The 16,993-nt window shown below is 43.1% G+C and overlaps 1 protein-coding gene across 1 annotated transcript in view; it reads right to left on the bottom strand.

Annotated features, from left to right (window-relative positions):
• Window positions 1–10,257: 10,257 nt before the first annotated feature.
• Window positions 10,258–16,993, bottom strand: part of LOC138267241 (extracellular calcium-sensing receptor-like) — a 60,199-nt gene continuing 53,463 nt past the window's right edge. Inside the window, exons 5-7 of the mRNA XM_069216097.1 lie at window positions 13,333–13,560; window positions 11,293–11,416; window positions 10,258–11,180 (exon numbers count right to left, since the gene is read on the bottom strand). Of these exons, the coding sequence (XP_069072198.1) occupies window positions 10,258–11,180; window positions 11,293–11,416; window positions 13,333–13,560 (1,275 nt within the window). The remainder of the gene's footprint in view (window positions 11,181–11,292; window positions 11,417–13,332; window positions 13,561–16,993) is intronic.

The raw sequence follows: 16,993 nt of genomic DNA, 5'->3' as shown, positions 1-16,993 counted from the left end.
AGCCATATTTCATTTTGTGACTTATGCCTAGCGTTATTATTTATGTTGTTGATATCGTTACATACTTCAGCATATTGAAGTATATTATCTTTTCTCTATCTTTTCTTCACTCTACTCTGAAACAATCTACCCTATGCCACTGCACCCTACACCACTTTTCTCCACTCTGTGCCACTCTACGCCACTGCAATCTATGCTGTACCACTCCACTCTACACCACTGCAATCTATGCTATTCTACTCTAACCACTGTATACTACACCCCTGCACTCTGCCAGTGCACTATTCACCACTTTACTCAAAACCAATGCACTCTATCCCACTGCCAATCTACTCTGCACCACAGCACTCTATTCCACTGCTTTCAATGCCACTGTACTCTGCACCACAGCACTCTATGCAACTGCACTCTGTCACTCTACAATACACCACTGTACTCTGCGACCCTCTAATCTGCAACATTGCACTTTCTGCCACTGAACTTCACGCCACTCTACTCTGCACCACTGCACTCAATGCCACTGTGCTCTGTCCCACTGCACTCTTTTCTGCACCACTGCACTGTAATCTACTCTACACCACTCCACTGTAGGGCACTTCACTCTACTTTGAAATCATCTCCTCTATGCCACTGCAATCTACGCAACTCTACTCTATGCTATGCCAGTCTAATCTATCTTGCACCACACCAATGTACCCTGCACCACTCCAATCTGCTCTGCACCACTCTATGCTACTGCACTCTACATCACTATGCTCCACTCTGCAACAATCTACTCTTCACCACTATACTGTACTCTGCAGCAATCTACTCTATGCCACGGCCCTCTATGCAACTCTAATCTACTCTGCACCTCTGTACTCTAAGCCACTCTTCTCTACTCTGCATCACTGCAGTCTACACCAATGCATTCTGTGCCACTCTACTCTATACCACTGCCCTTTATGACACTCTACTCTGCAACACTGCACTCTGCCACTGAACTATACTCCTCTCTACTCTGCACCACGGCACTCTACTCTGCACCGCTCAACTATATGCCACTCTACTGCACTCTACACCAGCGTACTATATGCCACTACACTCTATGCCACTCTACTCTGCATCACTGCACTCCACCACTGCACTCTACACTAGTCTACTCTACCTTGCACCACTCCACTCTACCATGCACCGCATCACTCTGACACAGTACTCTGAACCACTGCAATCTATGCTGTGCCACTCCACTCTGTGCCCCTCTACTCTTCACCACTCTACGCTACTGCACTGTACGCTAAACCAGTGCAGTATTCGCCAATGCACTCTTCACCACTTTACTCAAAACCAATGCACTCTATACCACTACATTCTACACCAATCTAGTTTGCATCACTGTACTCTATGTCACTTCACTCTAGACCACCCAACTCCACTCTATGACACTTCACTATGACATTACACTCCATGATATTAGACTCTGACACTCTATTCCATTAAACTCTAACACTTTCTCCTCTCTGTAACTCCCTACACAACTCCCTATACGCCACTCCATTCCACTTTACTCCACTGTATGCCACTCCACACCACTCTATGCCACTTCAATCTACGATACTCTGCTCAATGCCACTGCACAACCTTCTACGCCACTCCAATATACAACAATGTACTGTGCTCAACAACACTCTACCCAACTTTCTCTATGCGTGTTCACGTTACTTTACTTCACTCTACTCCAGTTCACTCTTCTTTATGCCTTTCCACTCTACGACACTCTGCCACTCCACTCTATGACACTCTATTACACTGTGACACTACTCCACTCTACTGCTACTTTATGGCATTGGCGCTTGATTAGAGATTCAGATCTCCATTGATTGCCTTCTCACTCATATGAGACGTGAGTCCGATTTATCTTCGCCGTTATGGTTACAAGCACTCTGTAACCCTTTTAACTCAAGCTTAACGAAGGCTTAGGATGATCCTGATACTTGTCTAGGGGATCAAAATATTGTCGGCCAAAGTACCTTGACTTGAATTTGTGATATTGTACATAAGTTGGCATTAGCATAGGTACTATGAGCTAATGACTTCTTGATTCACTATTTGAGTCATTCATGTAAAAGTCGGTGTATAAAAGCTTGTAAATCATTGTTGTGGATGCTAACCTTGTAGGAAAGTAGCCTCTTTCTAGCTTGGTTACCCCTACATTTGGCCTGTTTGCCAGTGTGTTTGCATGTGTCTACTGGGATCCTGCTAATCAGGACCCCAGTAGTTATGCTCTCTCCCTTAAATTATGGTTTTTGCATACTGGTAACCCAGTATTTCACCCAAAATTGGCATATTGGTGCCCCCTTATAAGTCCCTAGTATATGGTACTTAGGTACCCAGGGCATTGGGGTTCCAGGAGATCCATATGGGCTGCAGCATTTCTTTTGCCACCCATAGGGAGCCCATGCAAAGGCTTCTGCAGGACTGCTATTGCAGCCTGCGTGAAAATGTGCATGCACCCTTTCACTGCCAGTTGCACTGCACCAGGTCACTTATAAGTCACCCCTATATCAGGCCCTCCAGCCCAGAGGGCAGGGTGCAGAGTAACTGTGTGTGAGGGCACCCCTGCACTAGCAGAGGTGCCCCCACGACCTCCAGGACCATTTTCCCCAGACTTCCTGAGTGCGGGATGCCATTTTACACATGTACTTGAAATAGGTCACTACCTATTCCCAGCTACATAATGGTAACTCGGAACATAGGTATGTTTAGTATCAAAGATGTTGGAATCATAACCCAAGGCTTTTGCAAGCATTGGTTGTATGATTTTATGCACTCTGGGGGCTCCTTAGAGGACCCCCAGTATTGCCATTCCAGCCTTCTGAGGTTTTCCAGGCAGGCCCAGCTGCTGCCACCTCTCAGACAGGTTTCTGCCCTCCTGTTGCTTGAGAAGCTCAAGCCCATGAAGGCAGAACAAAGGATTTCCTTTGGGGGAGGGGTGTTACACCCTCTCCCTTTGGAAATAGGAGTTACAGGCTTGGGAGGGGTAGCTTCCTTCCCCAGGCCACTGGAAATGCTTTGAAGGGCACATTTGGTGCCCTCCTTGCATAATCCAGTCTACACCGGTTCAGGTACCCCCTGTCCCTGCTCTGGCACGAAACTGGACAAAGGAAAGGGGAGTGACCACTCCCCTGTCCATCACCACCCCAGGTGTGGTGCTCAGAGCTCCTCCAGAGGGTCCCTGTGTTTTGCCATCTTGGATTCCAAGTTGGCAGCAAACTCTGGGAGCATGTGAGTGGGCAGTGCCAGCAGGTGGTGTCTGAGCCGTCCCCTGATAGGTGCTTACATGTTTAGCTGACCAATCCCCCTTTCATGGCTATTTAGGGTCTCTCCTTTGGGAGGTTCTTCAGATTCGGATTGCAAGACTCCAGCAGGAATCCTCTGCATCCTTTACTTCACCTTCTCACTGAAGAAACTGCATCTGGACCCTCCAGGAACTCCACAAACTGCAACAACGAAGCAAAGACGACTTCTGCAGCATTGTATCTTCAGCTCTTGCCAGCATATGCAACTGTTTCCCGGTCGTGCATCCTCAGAGGACAGCCTGTCTTCAGCCTGCACCAGAAGAATGAACGAATCTCCCTTGGAGTGAAGGAGTCACTCCCCTGCTTCAGCAGGCACCTCTCTTCAACGACGACCATCTGCTTGGGTCCCCTCTCCTGTTGAGTTGCATGGATCCTACATCACGGGTGGTGGACTGAAGTGGTCCCGATGGTCCTGACATCCTACTGTCCAACTTTGGTGGAGGTAAGAGCTTGCCTTCCCACGCAAGACAGTAACCCTGTTCACCACGTGTTTTTCAGTTGCCAAGGCTTGTTGGCATCCTTCTATGAAATTCTTTGTGCACAATGTAACTCTGGCCCCCAGCACTCCTTCCGGCAATGCACAGCTTCCTGAGCGGTTCTATGGCGGTGTGGGATCCTTTGTTTTTGTGCTGCGTGGGCCTCCTTTTGCAACTCCTTTGTCCCTGTGCTAGAGGACTCCTGTGTGCACTGGCTGGTCTTCTGTGAGCTCTCTGAGTTGCTGAGAGCCCCATCTGACTCCTCCTCCTGGGTAGAGTCCACCAGGTCCCTCCTGGTCCCAGGCAGTGCCATTTTCCGCAAACCGTGAGCTTTGCGTGTGCCAAGGTTTGTTGGCAGAATCCAGCGACGCAACCAGACTGCAATCATCCATCCGGTGTGGGATATCATCTGCACCAACCAGGAACCCGCATCCATCTTCTTGGGTGCAGTATTGACTGTTGTTCTTCACCAGTGGTTCTTCTTTTGCACCTTGATTCGGGTTAGCAGGGGCTCCTGTCCTCCCTGGACTCTTCTGTGCTTCTTGGACCTAGTCCCATTCTTCCACAGGTCTTTAGGTCCAGGAACCCACCCTTTGTGTCTTGAAGTATCTTCTGGTTCTTGCATTATCTTCTTTCTCGTGTTCTTGTGTGTTCTAGGAAAGTTACTGTCATTTACTCCTGCTTACCTGGGCTCTGAGGTGGGTTCTATTACTTACCTTTGGTGTTTTCTAATACTCCCAGCGCCCCTCTACACACCACACTTGTCTAGGTGGGAAACCGACATTCACATTCTACTTTCTTAGTATATGGTTTGTGTTTAACCTAGGCCCATTTCTAACCATTGTGATTTTCACTAATTGCACTTTTCTAACTTTTTATTTCTATTGCTGCATACTAGTGTATATAATTGGTGTATTACTTACCTCCTAAGGGAGTATAGTCTCTATGGTATTTTTGGCATTTGTGTCACTAAAATAAAGTACCTTTATTTTTGTAACACTGAGTATTTTCTTTCATGTGTGTGAGTGCTGTGTGACTACAGTGGTATTGCATGAGCTTTGCACGTCTCCTAGATAAGCCTTGGCTACAGCTACCCCTAGAGAGCCTGGCTTCTAGACACTGCCTACATTTCACTAATAAGGGATAACTGGACCTGGTATAAGGTGTAAGTACCATAGGTACCCAATACAAACCAGGCCAGCCTCCTCTAAACCACTGTACTATATAGGTTACTTTTTAAATTTTTCTTGTAATTGGTGACATTGGGTCATCCAGATAACTTGTGTAATGCCCGAATACCAGTCTTTCTCGATTTCCCCTGTTGATGTTTTCCCACTACATTTGATCTTTTATATTGTGATTGAATAAATGTATGAAACAATCCATTTGCATACTACTTTAATATCATTGTTTATGGGAGTGGTGTTGCATTTTATTCAAGAGACCCCTGTTCCTTTAAAGTTAGTTTACTGCTCCATTTTAGGACACTCTACTTACTCCATGACACTGCACCACACCAGTCGATGACACATCATTCTCCTTTATGCCATTAACTTTGAGCCATGCTGAATAGTAGTCTCACTAGTGTACAGCATGGCTAAAACACATTGGCAAAGGCAATAGAACTTGCATAGGCGAGACCTATTGGCTTTGCCAATGCTTGTTTATAAGGTATGAACTTCAAGGTGACTTGCAATATCCTTATGTACGCAGGGGGTATTTTACCCCATATAATACATGGTCACACCACCAACTTCCCCACAAACCACTTAAAACCTTAGTGCATAGCTTCTGACATTCAAAGCTATGAAAGTAGAGCAGAAGAAAGAAAAGCAACATTCCATTTTTTGCTTTAAACAGCTGCATTAATTATGCTCTGTGACCTGGTCTGCCTTTTACCTTGGCTGCTAGCTCTGGCAGAAGGCATTGTAATGTCAGAACTCGACTGTAATAACCCTATCATAGTCATTTTCCGATGTCTTTTCTTTATAATCAGTGAATGTCTTTTCTTTACACGCAGTGACTTGGTGCATCACAAACAGCCGTTTCTAGAGAAATTAGTGACTGCAGTTTATACAGAGATTAGAGAATCCATGTTTATATAGCCTGTAACTGCAAGAGCTTCTTCAGTTGAAATGCTTCTAGTTATGACTGATGTGGAGCTGAGCTGCCCAAGATCACACACAGGAGTAGAAGTGTTATTAGAACTATGGTTTCCGAGCACAGTTTACAACTCTTGTACGTAATCGCTTTTGATATCTCCAGTGCGGTTCCAATTGGCATGAGGCGAAGAGCATGGTGGGTGTGGGGCGCAAAGGGTATGTTCTTCCTTTTTACCCTCCTACCTTTGTTTGCTTGGTGCATGAAGATGCAATGTTAATCAACATGTTATTTTCACATTTTAGCTAATTACTTTGTGAATGTAAATAACAATTAAAGATACTTTCAGACTGTGAAAACATGCCTTCTTTTCTCCCTATTTCACTTCCAATATATATGATTGTGTATATTTATCGGAGCCTGCAGTTCGTAAACAACGAGCGATTTGTATAGGGTTGATTGAAAGTCCCCAAGGCTGTCCCTGTCCCCCCCAGAAATGTATTGTCTCCTACGCCCCTGTCCCAGTGCAACCCTGCTTCTCACGACTAACAGATCTGGCGACCTTCCACAGCCCTCCGCCAAACAGGCACTACAGATAAACACCCAGAGACCTCAACAAGAGATAGGAAAGTGCTGTATGAAATGCTGCGTAAAGACCACAACAGTGTGACATAATAGTGCAACTATTTGTAATTTTCGGCCCAGGGAGAATAAGTGACTTAGCAAAATCACGTTTTTTGATCAACTGCTGTAGCCAGGATAAGGTCGCCAGTCCCAGCATCCTAATGGCAGAAAACAGACTACATCTTTGTATGTAGCTGCACTTACAGTAAGGTGCGACTACTACAGGAAAGAATTGTGTATTCACCTGCCAGTGAATTACAGCTTTCTGAGGTTTGTGGAGTTTTATTCTTTTCGGTGAAGGTTAATTTGCTTCTCGTTCTTGTCACGCACCGGGTGGTCACATACTTTAAGAAGAGCAGGCACACCACCTACACACAGTATTTAATTTGGACCAGTGGTTGCCGTAGCGCCCACCGGCACTCATTTTTGGGGAATGGCACTCAGATTACGTGATCAGACTTTGACCTGGAGCAAGAGACACTCAACACTCACAGAGGAAGAGAATTACTGGAAAAAACATGCTTAAGGGAGAAAGCAGGAACCTGCAACAGTGAGATAAATAAGCAGGGAGTGTCTCTTAGTGGATTAAAGAGGCCGGAAGTGAAGTCAGACTGTATAGCTTTGGTATTAGGTATCGCTGACCTCCAGTAGAGCTCCCTATGGACATGTGAGCAGAACTTTGGGGCAGCATTTAATCTTTACAAATTAAGCACTGACTACATATATAGGGACTGAGTAACCGGGCTTTACTGACTGCACCAAGGTGAACAAAATACAGAGAGACTGACACATGTTAACTACTGTATCTTCCTCAGCACTATTTTCTCCAGGATCCGAACATCTAGGGGTGAACTAAATTATTTTTTTCAATGAAAAAATAACAGCCACGTCTGTCTTTGTCTACATACCGACAACGAAAAGTACTAAAGGGGGTCAGTGTGCCGCAGCGATCAGCGGCTGCTCATGTGACGCTGTGAGATTGCCGACTTCCTTGACCAGTCGAGGGGAGTCAATAACTGGGGTCAATAAAGCTCACTGAGTGGCTGCCCAAAGGTCCTATGTTGTACACTCAGCACTCAAAAGGTCTCAAAATAGTTATAATGTGGAAGTTAAGATGGAAAAAGTCACCGATGGACACCCCTATCTTCCTTTTTTCGAAAGTTTCATCCAAATTAGTTGGATGTTGCCAAAGTCATTAGGAAAAATGTAAAGCAGTTTCACAGCGGAAAATCTAACCTAACTATAAATATAAAATCAGAGGTTAAAATTATGTTTTAGTTTAGTTAGGTTAATATGTCAGGTGAAGTGTACAATTTTAAACTAGAAAAACACTGAAATTCAAGTGTTCACGTTATTTCAATTAGCTGCAACTTGTGCCCCTGCCATGCAGTGTTGTCGTCAGTGATGTCAGTTCAATTACCATCATTAATGTTATCAGTGACGTCCTAGAACATGTCATGAGTGTTATAATATGTGATGTCATAACCAGTGCATGGCAATGGTAAAAGTTATAGTTACCTGAAATATCTATAACTGTAAAACATTTTGTTTTAGTTTTAAATATTACGTTTAAACTAACACTTTCACTTAACTGTAATGTCACTTTCACCTTTGTCTTTATAGTTTTTTTTAACATAAAGTAATAATTTATTACCATACAGAACTAATCCACCCCCCTGCCGTGCAAGACTTGGATTGGAGATAATATATTTGTTCAAATTTATAATTATATATGTATATAATACCTTGAACAAAACCCCAGGTTACAAGGATGTGACAGGAAATAGAATAAAACAAATATATAGAAAATCACAAAAAAAAAGTTTCAGGGACATTATAGTTAGGTTCACATTTTACTCACACAAAACCATAGAAATTCAGCAGTTATAGTTAATGTTATCTCAAGGAACTATAACTCGTGCCCTAAGGTAACTATAACTCACACCCTCCCCATGCACTGAACTGACTGTTGCATTGGTTTTGAAAATTTCGTGATGATTTGCCAGATGGTGTCAAAGTTATTAGCAAAAGAAAAAACACTCTTCCTATGGAAACTAGGTCCTAGCTATAACTACTGTACTATATATATATATATATATATATATATATATATATCCTTCTTCACTCCCTTAACATAACAGGAGAACCAGGACGCCTCCGATGTGAAAAAAACATTTTATTACAGCAAAAGATCCAACGCGTTTCGGCAAACAGCCTTTATCACGGATAGAGTGTTGCTATAGTGCTACAAATAAATAGCCCAAATTTATCATAGACATAAAAAACGGACAAAACCCCAACTCACACACCATTGAAATTGCAAAACGGCGGCCATCTTGAGATATTCAGTTTTGACATAATAAGCAATAATTTATGCAGTAATCCTCTGCCAGTGAGTTCCTAAATAGATTATTAAATAAATTAATCACTGATAATCATCAAAATATTTGTAAAACATCAGATAAAAGCTTATGCAAAAAATACACATAAATACTCTTTATATCATTGAGTTATATATACATGTTTCCTAACTATGTCTGAGATATTCCTATCAGACTTGATAATGCCCAAGTGGGTATGCATATTCAAAAAAGCTCTTAAGAGAAAGGAATTCCAATTCTTTACAAAAGGACTCCTAATTCTTCTGATGTTATTAAAAAATATCACTACTATACTTGCATATAAAATTGGTAACACCTAAAGGGTGAACATACAAAACCTTCTCTCCTATACAAAAAAACTAACTTTAAAAAAACCACATCATCTCATCCACTAACAACCTTAGCAGACACAAATTTCATAATGCCATAAATACTATAAAATGTTACTCTCCTGCAAAAGGCCACCGTATATCCCCAACATACCAAAAGTGAATAATAATTATCCCAGATGGATACTTAGCTCCTCACTAGAGTTCAACCCCACAGGTTCCAATGTTTCGAAATCTGTTATGTATTTTGACTCCATGATACGTAATAGTCCCTCTCTATTAGCGCCCCTTTTGCTTATCAACACCTGGTCAATAACTACAAACACCAACAAATTCTCATTGCCAAAATGTTGGTTGAAGAAATATCTAGCAACCAACATTTTGGCAATGAGTTGAAAGTTGATGATATAGCTGAGGCAAATGCAATATATCTGGAACATCAATTCCCTGATGATGCTCAAATCTTTTCTTTCCTAAGGTTATTATCGACTTAGTATAGATACAATGTTACCCCAAAGAGATTTGTATCCTTCAGCTTATCTGTAAATCGTTGTCATTCATTGGTAGCAAGCTCTTGAAGCTTGGGGTTCCACATTTCAGATAAGCCACCTTCCGAGCCATTCACAAGAGCTTATATACTTGTTTTATGTATTCTTCCTGTTCCAACCATCAAGGAACTGAGGACCAGGCATTTTGTGACACAGAAGCTAATTATATTTTTATTTAGTAATGTGGCATGGCTGCAAACATGAGTCATCTGCTCCATCCTGGTACTCCTGTTGCTAACTTCTATCTACTTCTTAAAAACTTAAAAAATGTTCTGTGATGGCCACTTTTTCTCATCATAGGTGAAGTCTATCTGATGTTGTATTTTTTTTTTTTAATGTTATTTCTTTTGTTGTCGTAATATATTTGGATTCAAGTGTCAGATAGCATGACATCACAAATCTTCTAAAAGTTTGTTGAAAATATGCCAGTTGTTCCATACCCATCATTAAGTGAAAGTGTTCTAGATTCTTTTGACCTTCGTTTGACCACCTCTTCCCATGAGGTGCTCCTTGGTGTTTATTTCAGGTTTCAGTAGGATGATGTAACATTTGGGGAAAAATATACAGGAAACCAAAGAAAAAAGGGAAGATAAGATGGCAAAGACCTCCATTGCCACCATGTACTTGCCTTTGGTGCTGAGATAGGCAGGAATAAATGAGAGCCAAACGCTGAGGAAGGCAAACATGCTGAAGGTGATGAATTGAGCCTCATTGAAGCTGTCTGGAAGCTTTCTAGCTAGGAAGGCCACTATGAAACTGACAGAGGCCAAAAGTCCAAGATATCCCAGCATGCACCAAAAAGCAACAGGAGACCCTTCATTACATTCAAATATTATCTTTCCTGGATGAGCAAAGGTGTTGTGTTCTGAGAAAGGAGGTGACAAACTTAACCAAGAAACACACAGAATAACTTGAAGGCCTGTACCAATGCCGATGATCATATAAGACAACATAGGTCCAGTCCATCTCCTGAATTCACTGTTGGGTTTTGTTGCACTGAATGCGATGACCACTGTGATAGTTTTTGCCAGTATGCAAGAGACACAAAGTGCAAATGTGATGCCAAAGGCCACTTGACGCAGTAGGCACATTTCTGGGGTTGGAGACCCAATGAACCCCAACGGGGAGAGAAAGCACAGGGTGAGGGACAGGAGCAGGAGGTAGCTGATACTGCGATTATTTGCTCTGACAATGGGCGTTTTCCTATACCGTAAGAAGAGTCCAAGGATGATGGCAGGTAACATAGATGAGAAAAGGCTGACTGCTGTTAACATGGCTCCTAAAGGCTCGTTGAATGAGAGGAATTCAGTAGTCTTTGGAATGCAGAAATCTTGAGATTCATTGGGCAACTGGTCCCAGGGGCATTTGGAGCACTCAAGTGTATCTGAAAGTGGAAATCAGTATTCACTTTGTAGAATTTTGTAATTAAGTTTTTTGGAGATATGGTTGTGGTGTATTTGTCTTGCTAGTTAGGACTTACAGCGTCATTCACTCACCAGTTTGGTTTGCAATCTCCCCTTGAGCACACAGCACGCAATGGAAGCAGCAAGCAGGTTCTCCCTCCATACGCGCTTTCCTATGTCCTGGGGGGCAGCTGGGACTGCAAACAGAAAGAGGGATCTGGAAACATAAACAAAAGCAAGGAATTACCAGTAACATTCACCTATGGATTTTTATCAACACTAGCAAAAGTATGAGCTGCCAAATATTTGGCAAAGGCTGTGAATTTATTGAAATCCTCATGAGTTTTGACGGAAAAGGGTGCTATAAAGCTGCAGCCAGAATTACTGATGCCAATGAGTGAATGATGGTGGCTCCTCTTGTGATCACGTTAAGATTTGCCTCATGACATATCAATATTACTATATGCAGAACTATCAAATATGCTCACTTTATGCATCAGTACCTCTGAAACATGCAACATTAGTGCATGCAGTAATTCCTCAAATGGTAATACTGCACATGCTCAAAAACATGAAGGTCACATTTTGGCCTACGCATAGCATGGGAATACTTTTCTGTTTCAGGACTAGGCAATAGCATGCTCCAAGATACACACACCAGGACGTGGCCCTTTTTGACTCCACATCAGTCAGAATCAGGACCCAGATCAATGCACTACCATCCTTCAACTCAAGCTAGTATCAGACTTACAAGAGCCTGCAGTACAACACCAATGTCAGGCAGCAAGCAGTGGACAGTTATACTTTTAAAATAGGAGATGCAGGTCCTTGCAGAGGAGATGGTAAACAGGAAGCCCCATTCTTTGGCCACCTAATGAAAGAGCCTTCCTAAAAGTGCTTGCAGGGCGATGTCAGAATGTTCCAAATTAAAGTCAATGATAAATCTTCATACCACTGCTAGGTCCTGACATAAAAAAGTAGTTGAATGAGCACAAGTGGAGTCTATCGGACATTGGGGAATAATGCTACTGTAAGAGTCTGACAATAGGGAGGGGGCCTCCAAAATAAACCCCATATTATGAAAGGAGTACACATGTTTCTCTTGGATCAGTGCAGAATCAAGGGTAGCTTTATCGATGTGGAGGCAGGAGGCACCACACAGTCCTGTGAGTGCACAATAGACACATAAGTGCATTTGTGTAGGTAATTCGAACCATCTGTGCTACCGAAGTGCCATTTGACATGCTAAGTTTTCTCAATATCATATTTTACCAGAATTCAGACTCATCTTAGTGACTTATCGTGACTTATCTGAGTGAGCTACAATTCCTTTGTGGCAACCATTGTAGGATGGTGATACTGGTGTGCAGCACACCAGTTGCAGGAGCCCGGGGACAATGTGTACGAACTGAACATGAACCTCAGTTCTTTGCATCACATGCAGATTTGTGAATTTTTTTTAGTACACACAGCATCCTTCTGCCCAAAAATGAACGCTAAGACACACTTTGTACTAAAAATATGCCAAATACTGGATTGGTGTTTCACATAATTTTATGTAATTTTTCTTTGATTTTGTGTAATTTCTACACAGGCCTAGCAAATAACTGTTGTATTGCCTTACAAAATTGACAATTACTTTTATTTACCATTACTACCACTAACACCACCACCACCACCACTACTACTACTACTAAGATGACCACTACTATTACTACTACTGTTACTTCTTCTACTACTAATAATGCTACTAATAATGATGGGCTGTGTTATTTATATTGTTGTTGTATTATTATTACTGATAGCAGTAGAATTATGGGATGCAGTAGTAATATTAGTGGTAATAGTATGTGAGCGTAGATGCTGAAAGGAAGCAAGACAAGTATAAAAAAACGATGTCTCCATTCTGTTTCGTGTATGAAGTTCCAGGTCTGTTACAGAAACAAACCATATATTTTGTATCAGAGGCAGGTCGTATTAAGATGATGGGCAGCTCATTTGTCAGATTTATGCATTTCCATTGCAGTTTTGTATTGGGAAGGCGATTTTGGCACCCTTACGCTTATGAATAATCAACATCTGTAAAAATAACAAAATAAGAGAGCAGAATAGTGGAATCCATTGCATCCCTACCTGCTTCTTCCCTGTGTTCCACTGGATGGCGCTGGAATTGATTATGAGGGTCTCTCCTGGAGGGGCGCTGGCGTCATAGTCACCAACCTTCACATATTTAAGGGGACCATGGAGGTTGTGTTGCCAGTTCATGATGTCATACTGTGCCGGTGGGTTGCCATGCTCATCAAAGAATCTCTTAGTGCCAGCTTTTCCTTCTAGATGCACATGTTCGACATAGTGGAGCAGCTGGAGAAATGGGGAGAGTGTTAATAGGTTGAAAACATGTATTTTTTCAGTGTTTGAGACACTTTTTGGATAACCCTTGACAATCAATATGGAACATCCATGCTTTGTATTAGAGGTAGGAAGAAATGAGTGATCGCTGTGCTCACAATGCCACCATATTCCATCTAGCCTGGCTGATTAGGGGTGACACCCTAAAACTGGTCTCAGGATGCTTGTTTCCAGTCTAGGGAGAACCTGGCGTGGCAGTTCAAGCTGGACTTTCAGGCTGGGCTGTTCCCACGGAGAGCAGGGTCAAGTCTGATTTGCATATGGCTGGGTCCAAACTGGAATGGCGTGGCATGCAAAAAACACAATGGATTTAGGCCCAGATTTGTGACTGAGGGCGATTGGTTGACTTTGTTCAGCATTTCATCCATCATCTGTTCTTTTTGCACTTGTCGCCCTAAGTGGGAAGGGCATGCCCAGATGTGTGTTCCATGCTCAATATGCCACCGGATTCAAGCTAGTCTGGCTGATGAGGGGTGATACCTCAAAACTGTCCCAACATGGGTGTTTCTGGTCCAGGGAGAACCTGGAGTGGCAGTTAGGGCTGGGCTGTTCACATGGGAAGCAAGGTCAGGAGTGATTTGCGGGAAACGTCCTAAACAACTCCTTGAGCACAACGTGGTCGTTTCCCAAGCAAGCGTAACCACACTTGCCGGAACAACGACTGCCATTTTCTGTGCCTCAACCATAGGATGTCACACAGAGTCCTGTCTAGGTCGAGTTGCCCCTGATCAGCTAGGCTGTTGTAGGGAAGGCCTCTTGTAGTTATTTATATTCCTGTTGCTTGAATAGGAGGTCAGTCCTATGACCCCTGGAGTCCACTTTTTTCCTGGGTGCAAGAGGGAGAGCAGCTCCTGCCTTCAAGGCTCTTCCCAGGTCTCAGACAGCAGGTTTAGTCGTCTTCCAATCTTTCACATGTCCAGTATTGTTGTGAGGTGGGTGCCTAGTAGTGCCACATTAATGCCTGGTGGGAGAGCCACCTAGGGGCACCCTACTTAATGAAGTAAAGTTTCCTAGGGCTAAACTTAACCACATTGTGCATTTTCAAGATAGCCGAAGTCCTCGTACACCCAAAACATTGACTCTATGGGCTGGGAGTGTGTGTGGGGAGTGTAATCTTGTAATACTATTGTCCTCCCACATCTAACTCAAAAATCCAGCTTTATGTAGTCCCTGTACCCAAACAAACTCTGAGTCAGAAATGTGGTAAAATCAAAACTTAGATTTCAGGAACCAAACAGTGGATATACCTAAAGGGGCATATTTACAAGCCTCTTGTACCACGGGGCAAGGGTGCCTGCTTTGGCGCTAGGCACAAATTGTGCGCCGGCTGAAAGGACAGGAATGCACCATATTTTGTAGCTACTGTGGATTCCTGCCTTTCGAATTGGCAAAGGGCAGCTCCGCAAATAGACTTGCAGTGCTGCCTTACGCCAGTTCTTTGTAAATATCCCCCTAAGTGTTTTGGCGTTCTATTTCACTCCTTTAAAGTGCACCCCACATGCTGTAAATAAAATCCCAGCAGACCTGTCAAGGAAGGTGTGACATTCAAGCAGGATAATGTCAAAGAGGATGCTCACAGCCTCACCCTGACGATCACTCTAAACCAGTTCCCACTGCAGTTGGTGCCTGACTGACTCTAACGACAAAATGTGAGGAAGGTTAAGGTTGAGATATATCTGCCTGTGACAGGGAGGCTTCTTTGAAGTGCACTAAGGTTTTGGGCATAGCTCTCAGGCTGACTGCTACGGAGAAGACAACACCTCCCCACAGCCAAGGCCCATTGGTCATCAAGTTTCCCGGTAACAGTTGAATACTTACAGAAAAGCCTACAGAGATATTAGGCAGGTCTAAAGTACCTGTTCTGTAATAGACAAAATTCAACTTTATCATTCAGTTGAAGTTTGTTTAACCATTAAAAAGAGTCCTTGAAACCTTAACTCTAGCTGTGACCAATCTGAAATTAGCATTATAAGGTGTTATGATGTAATCCACCATTTCCCTATGGAAGCAGCCAGCCCTGCTACAGAAGAATTAGCTCCGGGTAGCAGTCCAACCCATCTTTCTTTGGCTCATGATGTCACCTTAGTTTGGACCCAGTCATATGCAAATCAGCCTTCACCCTGCTCCTCGTGGGAACAAAGCAGTCCGAACTGCCTTGCCAGTTCCTCCCTGAACCTGAAAACAAGCTAGCCAGTACCGGTAGAATGGGCTCACCAGCTGGGTACAGTTTGGTTCCAGTGACACATTGAGCATAGGACCCACGTCTGGGCATTCCCGTGCCACTTATGGGAGTACATGAAACACACAAAAGGTGATGGGAGGCTGTTTGCAATAAGTCTAACCACTGGCAACAGCTCAGGGTAGCAGCCCATTCCATCATTCTTTTGCTTTCCATGCCACCTCAGTTTGGACCAGGCATATGAAATGAGTCTTGACCCTGCTCCTCATGGGAACACTAGACCGCAAACTGCCAAGCCTTGTCCTCCTTGAACCGGAACACCAGCAACCCAGGAGCAGTTTTGCCCTAGTATATGGTACCCAGGGCATGAGATCTCTAACAGAATATCAGAACTAACAATATCATGACCAAAAATATTGTGTCAAAATTACTGATTACAAAATATAAGTTTCCTACCATTATAATGGTCAGTACTAAAATATAAAAAAAAATGTTCACACTAATATCGTTAAAAAACGTACAAAAACATTTTAATATATATATATATATATGTATAATTTAAAATAGTAAATCTTCAATCTTTTCATATATAGCATTAATGTAATGTAAATTCAATAATTTAACTAATATGTTAATTAAGGTAATATGCGTGGTAAGGTAACTATAACTTGCGCCTTCGCCATGCAGAGCTAATTACTCCACATATTACATCATTGATGACACCTTCAATGGCATCATTGATATTATCACTGCAACATTTCCAATGCAATTACTGATAAGATAAAAACTGTCATGGTCAGGGCACGAGTTATAGCTACGTAAGGGCGCGAGTTACAGTTACTTGAGTTAACCTTGGCTGCTGAGGGTCGCTGGGGGCCAAGATTCTCTCTTGCTGCCACCAGTAAGTCCCACACAGTGGTACTGCTGAGAGCTCGTTGGAGGCCCGCCCCCTTTTTCCATCATTCTGCAAGCACGCCTCTTGGCCCACTACTCGTTGGCGGATGAAGTCCTCTTGGCTGCCTAGGTTCGTTGGGGGCCAAGAACCCCTCCTGTTACCACTAGTAACTACCACACAGTGGTTTTGCTGAGAGGTCATCGGAGGCCCTGCCCCCTTTCTTCACCACTCTGCAAACGTGCCTCCTGGTGCATTACTGGTTAGGGGATGAAGCCTCGTTGGATGCTGAGGGTTGGCGGGGGACAAGAACC

This window comes from Pleurodeles waltl, chromosome 12 (assembly GCF_031143425.1).
Source record: "Pleurodeles waltl isolate 20211129_DDA chromosome 12, aPleWal1.hap1.20221129, whole genome shotgun sequence".
In the NCBI taxonomy this organism is placed as follows: domain Eukaryota; kingdom Metazoa; phylum Chordata; class Amphibia; order Caudata; family Salamandridae; genus Pleurodeles; species Pleurodeles waltl.
Note: the sequence above shows the minus strand (reverse complement) of the source record. Positions and strands in the feature narration are given on the sequence as shown.